Genomic DNA, 19661 nt, shown 5'->3' with positions numbered 1-19661 from the left:
TACCACTGCGCCACCATGCCGCCCCATTATGAAAGGTGCTGTAGATCTATCTATCTATCTATCTATCTATCTATCTATCTATCTATCTATCTATCTATCTATCTATCTATCTATCTATCATAGTGCTTTTCATATCTATCTATCTATCTATCTATCTATCTATCTATCTATCTATCTATCTATCTATCTATCTATCATAGTGCCTTTCATATCTATCTATCTATCTATCTATCTATCTATCTATCTATCTATCTATCTATCTATCTATCTATCTATCTATCTATCTATCTATCTATTCCTGAAAATGATGGTCACCTGGACAGACACAATATAAAATGATGTAATTACTCATTCAACTCACATGAGTGACTTACGGGATGACCCTGAGTGATCCACCTGACCTGCAGGTGCTCAAGTTGTAGAAATGCAGATAACCTTGTAAAAGTCCTGCATATTTGCTTTGGTGTGGTGTTTGCCTTGAAAGGCACTATACTGTATAAAGTCTAGTCAGAAGGCAAAAAAGTTAAAAGAGTTCTCCATACTCTCACTGGAGAAACTCATTGACATTGTGCCTTGGTTGGTTGGTAATACTGGGTTTTTCGGTGTGTGTTGGCGAGGATAATGTAACCAAGAATCGTGGTTAAAGATAATCGTTATGCTTTGATGTCGTTGAATTTTGTGATTATATTAGACTAGTTGGTTTGTTTCATTGGCCACTTATACGTTTAACGTTATATGGGACTGCACAATAAAATGATGCTTGTACTGTCACCATCACTGTAAGCTACCTGTTAGGCTGGCAGGCTAAATAGAGGGCTATTAACTTGTACAATGATTTATGCTGCCACCAGTGACGTGCGGTGAGGTTCATGGCTGGTGAGGCACGAACTCCTTCAGAGTACGATTTACAAATAAATCAACCCCAAAGAGTCGCTTATTCACTATTCAATTGGCAGCACCCAAATAATATGCTATAAATTTGAATAATAATGTTACATAACAGCAGAAAGATTTTTTTTTGGCAACAGTTATGGCATTTCTTGTTATTTCTATATCTACAAAGTACTGTCCCTTCTGAGTTTTACTTGACTCATGTTTTGAACACACTTGATGTGTGACACGATTTCAGTCTCTGAATCCACAAGTTAGGTTATCATCAAAATGTCTGGATATTTTTGTCAAAAAACGTCTTTTGCTATCCAATCACAGAGCTACGTAGCAATGAGCTGACGCAAAGCTGCACCCCTTTAATGACCGTAACAGAAGTTGCAGACTGAGTTGGTGGCTGGTGAATATCAGACACATTCGTGACCTGGCCAATCCTTCGACATCGGCGGCAGAGTGTGTTGTAGACATTCTATCACTCTTGATAAGTAGTGTTAGTAGTAAACTCATCGCTAGAATTAGTGCATAGCGGCAGCGTTTTCATTTGCCATTGGGGAATCACCAAAGGTTTCACTGCTGACATCGGACTGTTGAACATTTTGTGCTTCTCTTTGGTTTGCTTTGTTTGTCGAGACATTGTTCATGTTTCTCTTGTATTGTTCACATTTCCCTCCAGCAGGACGTACATGCGTAACTGTTCTGTTCAGTAAGCTACTGATTGAGAGCCTTCTGTGTACACTGGATGCTTTACGTTTTTGTGGTTGGTAGAACTGAAAGTCAGTCTTATTTCTGATAGGTAGTCATGCTCAGTAAAATCATTTTGAGTCAGTCATTTTGTAGCCCGCTTATTCCTGAACAGGGTTGAGGGGGGCACTGGAGCCTATCCCAGCCAACATAGGGCGCAAGGCAATAACAAACACTGGATAGGTCACCAGTCTGTCACAGAGCAAACACAAACACACACAAACGCACGCACCAGGGTTAATACAATATCGCCAATTCCTAACCTGTGGGACTTGTGAGGGAACTGGATCACCCAGCCATCCATTTATACACGTATATAAATACTTTTTAAGAGTTCAATTAACTGTTTAGGTAGTACATTTTGTCTTTTCTGTCAATTTTGCCGAGCAGGTTTATAATTAATTAATCAAGGGAGATGTATATTAAAATCCATGTATGTTAAAAAATAATTGTACGCTACAAAACAATTAAAAAAACTGGTGGGCATCGGCCTACCCAGGCCCAATACCAACACTACACCCGACTTACATCCTTCTTGACAAACCCATTTTAAGCTGTACCTCCTGCGACGCTATCTAGAAACATCCTTATACTGGACCCACTGAAAACGTACAATTATCTCATTACGGTTAAGGTCAGGGCTCCCCCATCTGACTGTCTGTCTGTCTATCTAAGGGTTATTGGAGAGAATCTGCAACTCTTAATTTCTGATCATTAAATCGACTACAGTTCAATTGATGCTGTGATGGACTGGCCCCCTGTGCTGGGTTTATTCCTGCCTTGTGCCCCATTCTAATAGTTGGTTTGGGCTCCAGAAACCCCTCACCCTAACCCCCACAACCTTTTTCTGCATTAAGCAAGTTAGAACATGATATGCCATGACATAATGATCACGATGTGTATGTTGTGACTGTCATCACCAGTTGTGTCACGACTGACAGGCGTATTGTAAGTGATGGCCTGAGGTTAAAGTCTTCTCATTTGCTAGCATTGGGCACTGCCAACCATTGGAAGTCACAGGGTGGCATGTAGGAGGTATTCATGGTTGTCTGTTTAATTGCATCTGTCTGATGATTTATTTTTTATTAATTCTGCAGACTCAGGGTGGATGCTGGTATGCTGCCATATCAGATTTCATCTCAAACAGTCAGGCAAAAGACTGGATAGGAACCAAAATTCAAAATCGAGTCACTTTAACCAGCAGTCTAAATGAAGCATTAGTAGCGATGTATGGACTCAAATGTGGCCGGCTGTTAGTCTCAAATAAACGTATTCACAAAGCCACACTGTTCTCCGCTACACTAGTAGACTGTGAATAAAACGAACTGACGGTTGATGGCAAATGCGGCTTCAGCAGGCTGCACTTCAAGAAGGGCACTTTGGCAATCATTCTGATGAAGTGCCTTTTGAATTTTTCCCCCACAAATATGTAAAAGTACGGGTTCAAACAGCTGTGGATGTGGGCGATGACCTCCGTCACCTGAAGCGTCAGGTCGATATTTTTATTCGACTTGCAGTCATTGAATATTCCGAATGTCTGCAGGGCATCCAAAAACGAAGCGATATTGTACGGCGTCCAGAAAATGAAAAAGGCCCCCACGATAAAGAAAACGAGCTTGATGGTTTCCCGTTTTACAGAATGGCACCGTAGAAGCCGTTTGATTATCATGATGGAGCAAAAACACATAATTGCAAGGGGAATCAAAAGCCCTAAAATGTTCATCTTAAACATACTGGCAATTTTTAAGGTTTTTCGTTTAAAAGGTGGATACTGGGGTCTGCAAGTGGTGATGTTGTCATATATGACCTTATTGTATAAAATTTCAGGAAAAGAAACTGCCACCGAAATCACCCAAACTGCAGAGCTTGCAATGGTGCCGTAAAACACAGTCCTCGCTCGAATGGCATACACCGCGTGCACTACTGCGAGGTATCTGTCGATGCTCATCAGGGTGACAAAGAAGATCCCTCCATAGAAGCCCACGTGGTACAACCCCATGATTATTTTACACATGGCGTCTCCAAAAATCCACTGATCAGCGGCGTAATAGGCCAGAAACGGCAGCGAAATGACGAGGAGCAAATCTGAAATGGCCAGGTTCAGGAAAGACACATCGGTCATGCTCTTGAGCCTCACGCATTGCGTCACGATGTACAACACCAAGGCGTTTCCTACAAGTCCAATGATGAACAACATCGAGTAAAACACTGGCAGGAATTTCGATGCAATCTTATCCTTCACACATGGATTATTGTCATCCTCATCCCATGTGAATGTGGAATTAAAGTCATAAAAATAAAATGTTGAAGTTTCCATTATTGGATTCCTGTTGATAAAAGAAAAAAAAGGGTCATCAGATCTCTGGTGTATATTCACACATCAGCCTGAGCACATCTACAGTCGCGGTGAAAAAGTTTTTATACATTCATTTAACGGAGACATAGGTCACAGCGGCATTGAAACATTCAATGATTTCTACAATTGTCCTTTCTCAGATGATTGCACAACATACAAAAAAAATGAAAGAGAAATCTAGCGCACAAAGTTCAAATTATTGTGGGTCATCTAAAGCCATCACAGGGTCATAAATATCCACTTGGGTGACAACTTGAAGGCTTATCTAACAGTAATTAACTCTTTGTGGGCTAAATATTTTTTCCAAAAAAAGCAATTTTCTGAAAGGCACACAAAGCAATGGTTTCACACATAAATCACCATAAAACATCTGTTGCTGTGTGCTGTGGCCGCCAGCTCGCTGTCTCTTGTGGCTCGAGCCTCTCCCAACTAGTAGGCTGGCTGCCAGGCTGTCTTCGCATGGCGTGGACAACAGCAATGGCCACACTCACAGTGCAACGCAGTTTAGTTTGTACCACTGTGTAATGTAAGTGGCAGTCCTCCCAGGCGAACATTGCTGTTGGCACGTCAGCCATACCAACACGTTCAGGACCACGATCAGCTAGGGATCGATTAGCTGGGGGCCAACCAGCTGATAACTGGCACCTCACTTTTGTTTTCAATCTCAATTTCCAGAGTTAGAAAAGTCAGAGTCCAATTCAGCAATATTATGCAAAACGTCATCCAAAGAGTATTTTGCTTTGAGCATTTGCTCCTCTCTCTTGCCAGATGTTGATGCCATTTTTGCCATTGTTTGCGCTTAACTACTCACGGCGTAGCAAGGCTACATAACACGTCAAGCGGGTCGTCTTTCTGGACTGGCCATCACTTTGGCTGGGAGGGAGTCTAAGGAATATCTATTCAGGCACTTTTGTGGATGACCAAGTGCTGGGAGGACCCCTCAACGGTAAGGATTCCAGCTGCCAGTTGCCGTTGTCATGTTGCTATAACAACTAAGCAGGGAAAGGATGTTTTGGCGGGAATCTTTTCTTTTTAAGGGGAATGGCGGATCGAGGAGGAGGATAAAAGAAAAAAGCAGAAGGCAAGGCTACGCCCTAAAGAATCTTCAGGATCAGACTTCACCCACGGACGTGTGCTATTTGTGGGTGGCCACCCCGAAGTTGAAACAGTGTGACGAATCCCCGAGAAGAGGCCAGGGGTTGAGGTTCTCTGGGTGCACCCGTTTTCTTCGGGAAGCTATTTTCACCTGAGGACTGATTTTTTTTTTCACTTCTTCATACAGTAAATGGAGGCTCTGATCAGGGGTCTCGAGAGACTGAGTGAGGAGTCTGAGTGTCTGGGCTTGCGAGGGTCCTGATAAAAACCAAAGAGCCAGGCCTTTAATGAGCTCTTGGTCACGGCCATCAGCAGTGTGGCTGTCTGCGGAGAGAGTGTCGACCTCGTCAAGAGGTTTACTTACCTCGGCAGTGACATTCATGTCTCTGGTGACTCTTCCTATGAAGTCAGTAGACAGATTGGGAGAGCATGGGGGGGTCATGAGGTCGCAGGAAAGGGGTGTGTGACGCTCCTGATATCTGTGAAAAAGGACGAAGGTCCAAGTCTTTACAGTCCTGGTGATGCCTGTCTTGCTATATGGTTGCCAGACATGAATGCTATCCAGTGATCCGAGATGAAGACTGAACTCCTTCAATACTGTGTCTTTTCAGAGAATCCTTGGCTGCCGTTGGTTTGACTTTGTGTTCCTCATGGAGTCCTGAATGAGGCACATGACCTGCATTGTGAGGGAGCCTCAGTTACAGCACTGCAGCCATGTGGCGTGTTTCCCCAAGTGTGATCCAGCTTGTAAGATCCTCATTATTGGGGACCCGAGTGGCTGGACCAGGCCAAGGGGTCGCTCACGTAACACCTGGCTGCAGCACATAGAGGGTCATTTCTGGAGGGTGGGACTGGATTGTGTGTCTGCCTGGGGGGTTGCCAACCGGGATCCAGAGTTGTTTCATCGCATAGTGGGTGCAGTAACACACTGTACCAGTGCATGCTCCCCAACTTGACTTGACTTGTCATCATACAGTAGGAACTGCACTGCAGGTTTCTTCGCCTTGTCATGGACTACTTTAAATCTTTCTATTTTCTGAGGTCTTTTTTCTTTATGTCTGTTTTAAACTGGGGATTAACATTTGGCTGCTGGGGATGGCGTCTGGGGGAAAGGGATCACAAATGAGCACTTAGGCACCATTCAAGTAAATGTATTGATTGGATTATAATATGGGCGGGCAACGGTGGCGCAGTGGGTAGCGCTGCTGCCTCGCAGTAAGGAGACCTGGGTTCGCTTCCCGGGTCCTCCCTGTGTGGAGTTAGCATGTTCTTCCCGTGTCTGGGTGGGTTTCCTCCCACAGTCCAAAGACATGCAGGTTAGGTGCATTGGCGATTCTAAAATTGTCCCTAGTGTGTGCTTGGTGTGTGTGTGCGTGTGCCCTGTGGTGGGCTGGCACCCTGCCCGGGGTTTGTTTCCTGTGTTGGCTGGGATTGGCTCCAGCAGACCCCCGTGACCCTGTAGGGTAGGATATAGTGGGTTGGATACTGGATGGATTATAATATACTTAACCAGTCCAACCTCCTTCTGATTTTTGCCATGATTTGGGGGGCGCATATAGGGGAGAAGAGGGGCCAAATATGTTAATGCTATTTTATCCTTCAAATATCGTCCAGTTTTTTCTCAGGTGGTGAAGTGTAGTAATCGCGTCCCGTATCAGGTGATTGTTACAATGCGAGTGCAGGGAATCTGAATCAGATCAACAAAGCTTTCCTTCTAGCAAAGCAAGTCAAACTAAACTGGTACGTTGAGTTTTGTCACCATGTGCAGTTGATTACCACCCTCAACCCCTCCTGTTTACAAAAGTCGACATCCGCCCTGGAAGAATTAAACCCCGAGTCGAGGGATGGCGCTGTTGCCTAGTGCTTCTCCTCCTTCCTCCCCTACAACTAAGATGACCAACAGCCTGAGCTGATGTCACTTCCAGGTCTCAGGTTCCCAGCCCCGCCCCTTTTTGGTCTGGCTTCTTCTAAAGGGGTCTGTTGTTTGACTCCAGTCTGAAAAGACCTTATCAATATTTGCTATCTTTTGTTATTTTATTTTTTTCCATCATATTATACAGGGGTCACCTTTGAGGTGTCCCAGCACTCCATCTTGTCTTGTCTTTTTTTTTTTTTTTTCTGTCCCCCCTGGCCATTGAACCTTACTCTTATTCGATGTTAATGTTGATTTATTTTTTATAATTATGTCTTTCATTTTTCTATTCTTTAATATGTAAAGCACTTTGAGCTACTGTTTTGTATGAAAATGTGCTATATAAATAAATGTTGTTGTTGTTGTTGTCTTATATTTGTACACCACACATACCTGCTTAGATTATTAATGAGGTGGTGCTGACAGTTCTGAAAATGTGTCTTACCCCGTCTTCTACTGATCAGGAGTGACTACAGCTGGTCGCTTCACTGTGCAGCTCATCTGACCACATTGGACTGACCGACACACATTACAATGGGAAAGTCCAAGGATGTCAACGCAGATGTGACAAAGGGTCTCGTGAAGCCATCTCTGAACAAACTTCACATCCCAAGATCATTAATTCAAACAGATGTTCATAAGTACAAGTAATTTGAAGCTGTAGTTAATGGATGAAGAACTAAACTATCACCCTCGACTGGGAGGAATTTGATCCGTATGGTCAGATTCATTCCAACAACCACCAGGAAACAGGTCTGCCATGAACTGGAAGTTATGGAACACCAGTGCCAATGTCCTCAGTCGAACAAGTTTTACATCACCATGAGCTGAGAGGTGGCTGCTCCAAAATCGACTCCTTCAACTTGACTAAAGTTTGTGGCTGATCACATGGATAGTGAAAAATGTGGGATGTTTTATGGTCAGATGATGCAAAGATGAAGTTGTTTTTGGGTGTGTTTGGAGGGGAAAGAATGAGGCATTCAACTCCAAGAACACTGTGCCTGCTGCAAAGCATGGTGGTGGTAGCCTCGTGTTCTTGGGGCTGTTGTGCTGAAAGTGGAACTGTGGATGGAATAATGAAGAAGAAGAATAATCTCAGAGTTCTTCAGCGAAACCCTAGACCATCAGACCATCAGCTAGAAGGTTGAACCTTAAACCCACAGCAAAGTTAGTGTTGGAATGGCTAAATCAGGCTAACATCAAACGTTTGGAATGGCCTTCCCAAAGCCCTGACCGCAACCCTATTGAAAATATGAGGACTGTGCTTAGAAGTCCATTCTTTATCAGGAAACCAATAAATTGGGTTGAACTCCACCAACGTGGCCAAATATCCAACTAGAACTCATCTAGAAGTTTGTTGATAGGCTAGCAGAAGTGTCTGATTGAGACGATGTGTACTCAGGGACATTTGACCAAATATTAATTATGTTATATGTACAATAGTGACCCTCTGTTGGTTTCAAAAAACCCAAAATGAATCATCATTTGTGCACTAAATGTTCTGATTGTGTCCTTTTGTAATAAGAAGCCCAGCGCCACCCTGACATATAATGTCCTCCACAATGTTGGGGGCACATTTACCTCATGACCTGAGTAAAGATCACATTGCAGACTTTCATTGAAGGGGATTTGAGGAAATTTCGCTCACGCACCACGTTTTCTACACGGTTCCCCCCATTTCAGGGCACCGTCATGTTTGGGACAATTGGCGTCACAGGTGTTTGTGATTCCCCTGGCGGGTTTCATTTAGTGCAGCCATAAGATACCTGATAGATTTGTTTTTTCCTGAAGACTACTTTTAGAGCTGTTTGGTGCAGAGATCTCCAATGACCATGGACAGTTGGCCAGTGTCTCTGCTGCAGCTCGTTAATAAGTGGAGACGATTCTGAGGCCCAGTGAAGCAAATTCTCTGCTAATGAAGTGTGAGGACCACACTTGGGTGGTCCAAAGAGAGGAGATTCTGGAGATACAGCATGACTTTTTGTTGCCAGAGATGTAGAAGAAACATCTCCTTACTATTGGCCTTCATTTTAATCTGATAAGATGCCCAGTAAATGAGTGCTAAGTGTGTTAGCACACCATGCGCCTTCACCCTGTGCCATGTTCTTGGTTCTCTTCTATACCCATCCATTGCTTAACCCACTTACCCAGCTCAGATACATGGGACCTTCTACTTGAAGTACTCAAACATAAATTTTACCTGAGCATTCAGCTGTGCGACTTGATTAAAAAAAATAATTATCTAAATCCACAGTGGTGGACGCTCATCATCAGGACACAGTGGCCTCAATGGTGTTAAGCCAAGCGAAGTGTCAATATGGCATCCATTGGACAAATCTTCATAGAATACGTCCCCTAAAAGACAAAATAACATATAAAATGTCACGTTGAATTCCATACTACATCCCACGTCATTCATAACTTGTGGTGAGGGCAGACAAGGATCATTCAGTGAAGATCTCCTCCTCTAGTCATGGAAGGCTGCAATGGCAGAATGCTTCACTTGTAGCTGGATGTCTTAATTAGAAGTCGTCTGGCTTAACTTTGGAGTAGTTTAACAGACACAATGTAGTAGTGGTGGCTAAATCATTTAAATTTCATCTTAAGTGGCTAAATTTCATCTTAAATTCCATGGATTTGATCAAAAGGCCAGGTTTATGCTTCACGTAACGCGATGTGCGCTCCAGTGGAGGCTACTGCTACCCAAGCGTTGTATTGTTCATACTTGCAAGCGCATGTTACGTAACTCTGGAAGATTCCACCAGGTGGCAGTGGAAGATATCATCATGGTGAGAACAGGTCCGGCTTCGCTATGTTGTGAATTGCCTGAAACATCCATCAAAGTCTGAGGACACCTTGCCGCAATATCTCTGAAAAGGATGTTTAATGATTAAAGCCATCAATCCAGGCATGTGTCCAGCATTGGGCACGAGGCAGAAACAATCCCTGGACGGAGCATCAGCTCATTGCAAGGTGAATACAAGCACACACACACACATATATATATATATATATATATATATATATATATATATATATATATATATATATATATATATATATATATATACACACCATCTGTGATACCCAGCTACCCATCTAAGATGGAGTGAAATCTAAGTTATTAACTTCGACGTCTGTGGTAACGTTTGCAGTGCACCCTGCACTGCATATGTGTCTGTTATAAGCCATTCATATGAGATTTGTATGACAAATTCAATGCAAATATGTGACATGTTTTCAGACAGGTTTCCAAATTCATTAAAATCAAAACCTGCAATATCTCATTCATTGAAGTTTTTATCCATTTAAAGTAAACAAAATGCATGTGAGCACAATTTGGGGGGCTGTAACAAAGGGTCTGAATACTTCCATAAAATTAGACATTTCAGTTTTTGCAAAACTGGCAAATGTATGAATTTAATGGGGTTTCAGTACTTTCTATATCTACTATACAGTATATGGGGGGGTTAAAGAAGTAGTAATAGTTGTAGTAATGTAGTTGTAATTGAGGGCAAAATTTGGACTTCATTTGGGCACCTTGTCACCTCATAGTGGCTTGTCCATCTGATCTCAAGCAGCCTTTTTAGACAAGGTGCATCATGTTTATTGAGCCAATGGTGAAAAAAGTTGTAGAGTGAACTAGATAGGCTAAAAATCTTTTTGCACACGGCTCACTATGCATGGCGTGCACAACCACTAAGTGCACTTGGTGGTTGTAGCAGTGGATATATGGGAAATATCTGTCAAGCTTCTTTTGGAGCAGAGTTTGTACACCACCTCTAACCCCATCATAACACTGGCTCAGTATACTGTCAGCACTGTAGCCAACATCACAAAGGTGGAACAGGATCTCAGAGGTGATGGACTCTTTATCAAGTTGTTGCAAGTCAAGCAACCCAATAAGATGCTCCTCTGGCACAAAATTTCTGACAAACCGTATTATTACATTGCACCTATCCCTGGTCCCATCACTTTTGAGGCAAAACCCTGCAGAATCAGCACTTTCATATTTTTTCCTGACCTCTCCTAGCACCATGTCAGCCAGTGTTTGGATAATTTCATTTTGGATATCCTTAGATGTGCATTTTGCATTTTTTGGGACACCCTTAGCAATGCGTGCTAGCTTCTCATCCTTCTCTAAGGTATATTCCATCAGTTTTAGAAAAATACCTGAAGCAATGTCATCATCATTACCCCGCTGCATCATGTCTCAAGTTTTCTGCAGTCCCACGAAGCCCCAACTCATTTACACAGAAACCTTACAGCACTACCGATACTCTTGACATAGTAATGGTTTTTTTCAAGTTGTGTTTTACCAACCAACATTGAATCCACAGTCCCCCCCGTGGCCTCTCTGCTTTTATGCTCAGTCCAGATGGTTGAAGCATGCACATGGTTGTGGCTGGACACAAGCCTCTGTAGCCCCTTGTCTCGATCAAGTGCTGCATTCCAGTTGTTAAAACCAGTTAAGGTAAAATCTACATCCCTCTCATTAACTGTGCTGCCATATTTCCGACAGAGGAACAGAAGCATGCGTCCCACACAACAGAGTACTCCAGCCATGGTCGTGTGCGGTACCAGGCAAGATTGAATGATCTTAATGTTGTACCACCAAATACACGTTTGGGGTAACTACCCAGTATTGGCTGGGATGGTGTATTACCATTTAACTCACTGGGTAGCTGAGCGGGTTGCTTTGGGGCAGCAATTGTTGGCAGAGGTACAGGAGAAGCAGTGCCTGTTGATGCCACAGGAGTAGACATGTTAGTTGCTGTCTCTGATCATTGCTACTGCTGTTGGTACAGGCAGGAGCAGCGCCACACTTTTTAAAAGCTTGGGAAAAAGGATGCATCTCACAGCATTAACTTTCCCTTTGTGAGCTGCTGGAAGCTGGGGTGGAAAGTGAATAAATAAGCTTTACTAAAATCTCTGTGATTACATCAGTATACGAAACGAGAAAACTGTTGAATGCAGAGTTGAAAGCTGGAGCGGGGGGGCTTTGTGTCGGGGTCTGACAGACAGACGCAGGTCCTCCAGTCGGCTCTATGCAGCAGCAGTGGTGCTTGTGGGATCGAGAAAGAAACACTTCTCTACCAGACTGAAACTATGAGAAGAACAATGGACTAGTCCCCCATTGACTGTACAAGTATAGATGTATTTTTTTAGTTGTTGGTAATTATTTCACGAGTCGCTATGATTTTGACGACAGAGATTTGCTGCTTCCTCAAAGCCTCCTGCAGTTGACGAGCTCATTTTGCTCTGCCCTGCCTACTGAGAAACCTGACACCGGGTCATTTGCATACTGACAGTGATTGGATGTTTAGCTGGGGGGAGGGTGAGTGGGGGATCTTTGCGGAGTGCTGTGTGAGCTGCGCACAAATAAAGCACAAAGGGAAAGAGCGAACAGGAGGTGAAACCTATCATCTCATTTGTGCCTTTTCCAGTGGATTTTTCAGCTACTATAGTAGTACATCTTGTCCATATTCATCCATCCATACATCCATTTTCTAACCCGCTGAATCCGAATACAGGGTCACAGGGGTCTGCTGGAGCCAATCCTAGCCAACACAGGGCACAAGGCAGGAACCAATCCTGGGCAGGGTGCCAACCCACCGCAGGACACACACAAACACACCCACACACCAAGCACACACTAGGGCCAATTTAGAATCGCCAATCCACCTAACCTGCATGTCTTTGGACCGTGGGAGGAAACTGGAGCACCCGGAGGAAACCTGTCCATATTCAGTTTGTGGGTAATCTATTATTTTCTTTCTCATCCTCTAAAAGTTTGATTTAAGGGGGCAGGACGTTTGTTTAAGGGGGGCATTGCCCCCTCTTGCCCCAGCGTAGAGCCGGCCCCGTTGGGGATCGTTGTGCACAACTGAGCTGCGGCCACAGAACTAACTGCTCTGCGGATGATTCATTCAGGCATTTCAAGGTCTTTTGGGCACTTCGTTATAGTGAAAGTATCTGCTGAATGTACTTTGTAGTAACAAGATTTCTATAGACTTGCGTCATATGAGGATACTGTTGGGACCATAAAAATACTTTGTTGTAATGAAAATTTCGTTGTAAAGATTTTCGCTATAACGGAATTAGAAAAATTCAAATTCTCACTTAGAGGATCTGTGCAAAATTTTTTAAAAACCTAGCAGGATCTGATAAATAACATTTTAGAATAAGCATTTATATTGGGGAGTAGGATTCTTCTCTCTCTTTTCCACTCTTAAAGTCTTACTCTGGCTGTTGGCCTTGCTCTCCTTCTCATGATTTGAATTTAGTTTTGTCAAGTTTGACTTGCTTGTTTTTAATAAATTCGATAAAATGTTAAAAAAAACATGGACTCCATATTGTCAATGAATTCACACAGTGTGACTTCTTTTGCCATGATGTCCCTGTGTATATGTGTGTGCGTCTGTCAGGATATCGTCACCAAAAAATTAATCCCTCGAATCAAGTAACTCTTGACATGGTTAGAACTCGAAAAGTCCATACTTCCCTTCATTTAAAGCAAAATGGCTGCTCTGGATTTTTCACCTCAGATATAACAATACACACTGTAAGTGTGTCTTATTGTAATGTCCAGACCTGACTGAGGAATCCGATGACATCTGATCACTTGGACTTTAGTCTTTAGACCTGCTAAGAGAGGCCACATGGAGCGGCAGACACCGACACCGCATGGAATGGTGAGGTGGATTGGGTTCTGGAAGAAGCAGTGTGACACGAGGAGGTCAGAAATGTTGGGAAGACCCTCCACTGTCAACCAGAGGATAGTATAGAATCTGTTAAAGGCAAATCTGGGCGCACTGGACCCTCTCAAGATGTATAAATGGCCGACAGTGTTTATTGTTTTCAGGAGAATTGGGTTGATAACTTTGTAAGACCTTAACAGTTTCTAAGAGGGCTGTGGAAAAGCTGGAGACGACACACGTGTGGTGACGAGGAGTGAGGGGACGTCTCTGTGTCTGAGCCGTGCTGCTCATACATGGAACAAGGGGGTCTCAGTTCAGGAATTATTACTCTTTAAATTGTATATTGAGAGATGATGCACATCAGCAATACCTTTACTCATTCAGTAAACAAATTACATTTTATCTTTTTATATAATGTGGTGATGGTGTCATGTATCTCATATTGTGTTTATTAATATATTATGTATTGTTTATTGTGTAAATAGTCTATTATTATATTACACAGGGAGATTCACTCGAAAGAGGCCCCAAATATTCTGTTGTGATGAAGCAATCTGAACCAAACAAACACCCTGACGTACGTGTAATCGATTGCATTACATGCGATGCTGGAATTGGTTTCCATTTTCTGCCAGACACATTTTGACGTGGCGCTCATGGCTCCTGAACATATTGGCAAGCGTTTCAGGGGAAATAGCAGCAATTTCACGTTGGATGTTTCCCTTTAAATCATCCACGGTTGCCCGGTTTGTTCCAATAGACTTTTCCGTTGAGCAGACCCCAAAGGAAGAAGTCTGGTGGTGTCAGATTAGGCGACCTTTGAAATGACCCTGTTGCCGAAGAAGTACTCATTTTCTGCCAGGCTTCTTGCCAATGTGTGAAACGTTGCTCCACCTTCCTTTAACTCACAACGATCCAGTTGATTCTGACATCGCTTAAACGGATTGGTGACCCGATAGGTTCGCACCATGAAGATGTGCTGCTCAATACTGTACATCCCGAAGAGTGACTGAGTGAAGGGGTACGGGCAGTAGGCACCCAGAAGTTGCAAACGGTGGGTAAATGTCATGACGGCTGTCCGGCGCCTACGTCATCACATTTGAAGTTTGATATGCTGAGGAGCACATTGCACGTTGTTTCGTTCAGATTGCTTTGCCCTCACGAGAGTTATTACAGAATATTCAGGGCCTCTTTCGAGTGAATCTCCCTGTGTGTTGTATACTAGCCGTCCCTTGCAGCTCCACCCCTGTAGCAGTAAAACGGGACAAACTTTAAAAATCAATAAACAAACAGGTATTGCTAGCTAAGCGGAGGCAAAGTACACTCTAAAGCACAGAGGTAGAGCGAGAAACGGAGACTGGCACGTGAGTCAGGAGGTCCCTGCCCGGCTCCCTACTCCTGAGGACCCAATCAGCTGTGTTACCAGCAATAGACCTTACTCTGCGTGGAGTGAGGTCATCAGTGGAGTCCCTCATGGGTCTGTCCTTAGACCCTCATTACTTTTTCTGATTTACGAGGTGTGGCAGGAAAGTAATGAGACTGGCAACACTGCAAGCGATCTGGCAACGCTGCGCTGTTGTCCTTGATAGAGCACGTGTATCAGTACCCTCCCATAGCTCAGTGCGAGTTTCAACTCCTTCCGTTAACTACGTGATTTTTGTGACTGCTATTAGCGAAGTTGTGTTTTTGGTTGTGCGTCATGCAAAATGGAACAGCGGAATTTGGAGCAACGTTGTGCCATTAAACGGCAAGTGTGACGTTTGAAAAGTTAAAACAGGCCTATGGGGAACATTCTTTATCCTGAGCTCAAGTTTTTCGCTGGCACAAATCATTTTTGGAAGGCAGAAAACACGTTGAAGATGAACACCATTCAGGGAGGACTTCAACTTCGAAAACCAATGAAAACATCGAACGTGTGAACACTCTTGTGAGATCAGACCGTCGTTTAACATTAAGAATGTTGAGTGAACAATTCAATTTGAACAGATTTACCATTCATCAAATTTTGACTGAACATTTGCACATGCGAAAGGTCTGTGCCAAAATGGTGCCGAAAAACTGCCCTCTCCATAACAGACTTTTTGACCTTAAAACGCATTCCTGTGGTTCCCCAGCCCCCTTATTCACCTGACCTCAGTCCGTGTGACTTTTTTCTTTTTCCTAAACTGAAAATGTCCTCAAAGGACGTCATTTCGGGACTTTAAAAAACATCCAAAAGAGTGTAACGGACATGCTGAAGACCATACCGGTTGAAGACTTCCAGCGCTGCTACCAACAGTGGGAACAACGTCTCCATCGGTGTGTGGCTGCCCAAGGGAACTACAAGGGGATAACATTGATGTTTGAAAAAAATAAAAACTTTGGTAAATAAAAAATCAGTCTCATTACTTTTCTGCCACACCTCGTATATTAATGACATTGGTTCCGTTGTAGTTAATAAACTTGTGAAATTTGCAAATGACACCATAATTGGAGGTATGGCAGACATTGAGGAGGCGACAAAAAGAATTCGAGGAGCTCTGGAAAAGCTTCAGAACTGAGTGAACTCTTGAAAAATGAAGGTTAATGTGATGGAAAATTGCAAAGTGCTACACTACATGTGGACAAAGGGAATGTCGATTATAAACACCCGATGTGAGACACTGAGCTACAAGAAGCAAACTCTGAAGAGGAGTTAGGGAGTTTATGCTGTCACAACGTTTTCATCATCTAAGCAATGCACAGAAGTGATTCTTCTTCTTCTTTCGGCTGCTCCCGTTAGGGGTTGCCACAGTGGATCATCTTGTTCCATATCTTCCTGTCTGCATCATCTTGCTCTGTCACACCCATCACCTGCATGTCCTCCCTCACCACATCCATAAACCTCCTCTTCTCCTCTTGCCTGTCAGCTCTATCCTTAGCACCCTTCTCCCAATATACTTAGCATCTCTCCTCTGCACATCTCCAAACCAATGCCATCTCGCCTCTCTGACTTTGTCTCCAAACCGTCCAACCTGAGCTGACCCTCTAATGTCCTCATTTCTAATCCTGTTCATCCTCGTCACACCCAATGCAAATCTTAGCATCTTTAACTCTGCTACCTCCAGCTCTGTCTCCTGTGCCACTGTCTCCAGCCCATATAACATAGCTGGTCTCACTACCGTCCTGTAGACCTTCCCTTTCACTCTTGCTGATACCCGTCTGTCACAAATCACTCTTGACACTCTCCTCCACCCATTCCACCCTGCCTGCACTCTCTTTTTCACAATTCCCGTTACTCTGTACTGCTGATCCCAAGTATTTAAACTCATCCACCTTCATCAACTCCCTCATCCTCACCATTCCACTGACCTCCCTCTCATTCACACACATGTATTCTGTCTTGTTCCTACTGACCTTCACTCCTCTCCTCTCATATCTCCACCTCTCCAGGGTCTCTTCAACCTGCTCCCTACTCTCACTAGAGATCACAATGTCATCACCAAACATCACAGTCCATGGGGACTCCTGTCTAATCTTGTCTGTCAACCTGTCCATCACCATTACAAATAAGAAAGGGCTCAGAGCCGATCCCTGATGTAATCCCACCTCCACGTTGAATGCATCCGTCACTCCCACCGCAGACCTCACCAGTGTCGCACTTCCCTCATACATATCCTGTACCCATCTTACGTACTTCTCTGCCATTCCTGACTTCCTCATACAATACCACACATGCGAGTGGTGGTGGTGGCCACGTCACAAAAAAGGCAGCGCAGCACCTGAAGCTGTGCAGTGGAAAGCAGCCAGGAACCTCTCAGGACTTATAGACATGTCGCACTGTGACAGACACAGAGGATTAAAGCTGTTAGTCTCGAGCAGAGGAGACTGAGTGGGGTCCTCATCCAGGTCTTCAAAATCCTCAAAGGCATCGATCAAAAGCACATCCAGCAACATTCTTTTGGCTTAAGTGTGAATCACAAATTCAAGGACATCAGTGGAAATTAAGAGGAAGATTGAAGCCTGGAAGCTCTTCATTATGCAAAGAGTTGTTGAGAGTCTGGAATAAAACTACCGAGACACGGAGTTGAAGCAGAAAACCGGAGAACCTTTAAGAAGAATCTGGATGAGGCCTTGGGGGCAGCTGAGCTATTAGCTAAACAAACAGGCCTGATGGACTGAATGGCCTCCTCTCATCCGTCACATTTCTTCTGTTTCAATAAAGTTCAAGTCATGCCACTGTTAAAAAAACGTGGCACATAGTCATTCCCAAACACAACGGAGACGTGCAGTAACTGTTAAAGATGGCTGTGGGGTTTGTTTTTTCATGTAGTTTGTTTTATTAAATATATTCTGGTTGTTTTTTTTCTTTTTGTACAACACTGAACAAGAGCATTTATGGGTTTATTTTTCCCTTTCCTCACTATTTTTATATGTAATATTATGAGGGTGTGATGGATGGCCGGGGCTCATGTCCAGCCGGGACGCCCCTTCGACACTTGGTCTGGGGGACTTGCCATGGGCTACACACTACTGACCCCAGAACGTGTGGTGGCAGCCCCCCTGGGTTGCATTACGGCCACAGGCAAGGGGCTTCGGAGCTCAGACGTGTTGGACTCCGTGGCCACCGTCAGGGGGAGCTGCACAGCTTAACGAGCCCGTGTGGACTGGAAAGGGTTATATAAAGAGCGCTTCTGGGTGGGCTAAAAGAGAAGCTGACATCCACCTCTCAAGGAGCCAGAGTTGGGAGGAGGAGGAGGAGGGGGTGAGGATGAGGAAGTCGAGGAGGAGGAGGAGGACAACGCTTGCCGGGAGAAGCGGTGGTGAAGACCAGTGTGTTTTGTTTTGGTGGTGTTTTACTTTGTGCTTTTGAGATTGTGCTGAGTCTGTGGGACACGGAGAAGACGTGCCCCACAGGTGAAGACAATAAATTTGTGTTATTTTTACATGTGCCTCCCTGTCTCTTTCTGCTGGGTTGGGCGCCTATATAGCACCCTTTTCATAAGGGACTGTTCATAACTGGCATGACTAGAAAACTGAATTTGTGCAAATTAAAATACCAAGCCACATCCTGGTGGATCTTTAGGTCCGAAAGGGTGAAGCCTGCTGGTCTGAGTGCAGGAGGGCAAAGCCATGGAGAGGCTGCGAGTTTGAAGAGAAGACGCATCTCTAGGTGTCTGTGCTGCTAAAAGGGGCTTTTCTCTTAGCATGACAGTGATAACATTGAAAGGGAATAAATACAGACATTAAAAATGAAAACCAAAAAACATAACATTTAACCATCCATTGTCTTAATCTGTTTATCTGAAGCAGGTTGACGGGGAAAATGGAGCTCTTTAAGTCTCTGAGAGTCATGGAGGTGCAAAGCCAATCACAGCAGCACGGGGCACAAAGCAGGAAACAACTCTGGAGGAGCTGACCGATACACACACACACACACACACACACACACACACAATCATGTTTATATGAATTAAATAAATGTTTAAATGAAAATCAGAAATGAACCTAAAATGCCATCTGTGGAGATAAAAAAAAAAACAGAGGAACTCCACACACACACACAGGGAGAACATACACACCGCACAGAGAGTATAACCAGGAGCTATGAAAATTAAATACAAATCTAAAAGAGAAACAAGCCAATAAGAATATGTCTAATATGATAAATGAAAGGTAAACATACAAGGAAGTGAGTGTATAAAATAGATAAAATACATAAACAAATGAAAACAAAAGTCAATGAGAAACGGTGGCAATATGGAATATATTTTAATAACTACATACATTACTGAAGAAGTAATGCATTAAATAAAAAAATAGGGAAAAATAAGTCATTATATGATAGATAGATAGATAGACATGAAAGGCACTATATAACAAGATAGATAGATAGATAGATAGATAGATAGATAGATAGATAGATAGATAGATAGATAGATAGATGAAGGTGAGTGCATAAAACTGTTTGTAAAATGAAAAGAAAAGCAATAAACCGTTTTATTCTTCC

The 19661-nt window shown here is 43.5% G+C and overlaps 1 protein-coding gene across 2 annotated transcripts in view; it reads right to left on the bottom strand.

Annotated features, from left to right (window-relative positions):
- Positions 1–236: 236 nt before the first annotated feature.
- The window catches only part of LOC120515896 (C-C chemokine receptor type 4-like), a 72694-nt gene continuing 53269 nt past the window's right edge, over positions 237–19661 (bottom strand). For both annotated transcript variants that reach the window (XM_039737256.1, XM_039737255.1), the window contains exons 2-3: positions 9193–9347; positions 237–3956 (exon numbers count right to left, since the gene is read on the bottom strand). In XM_039737256.1, the coding sequence (XP_039593190.1) occupies positions 2903–3956; positions 9193–9200 (1062 nt within the window). In that variant the 5' untranslated portion in view covers positions 9201–9347 and the 3' untranslated portion in view covers positions 237–2902. The remainder of the gene's footprint in view (positions 3957–9192; positions 9348–19661) is intronic.

Source organism: Polypterus senegalus, chromosome 15, assembly GCF_016835505.1.
Source record: "Polypterus senegalus isolate Bchr_013 chromosome 15, ASM1683550v1, whole genome shotgun sequence".
In the NCBI taxonomy this organism is placed as follows: Eukaryota; Metazoa; Chordata; class Cladistia; order Polypteriformes; family Polypteridae; genus Polypterus; species Polypterus senegalus.
This window is presented reverse-complemented; position numbering and strand designations above follow the sequence as displayed.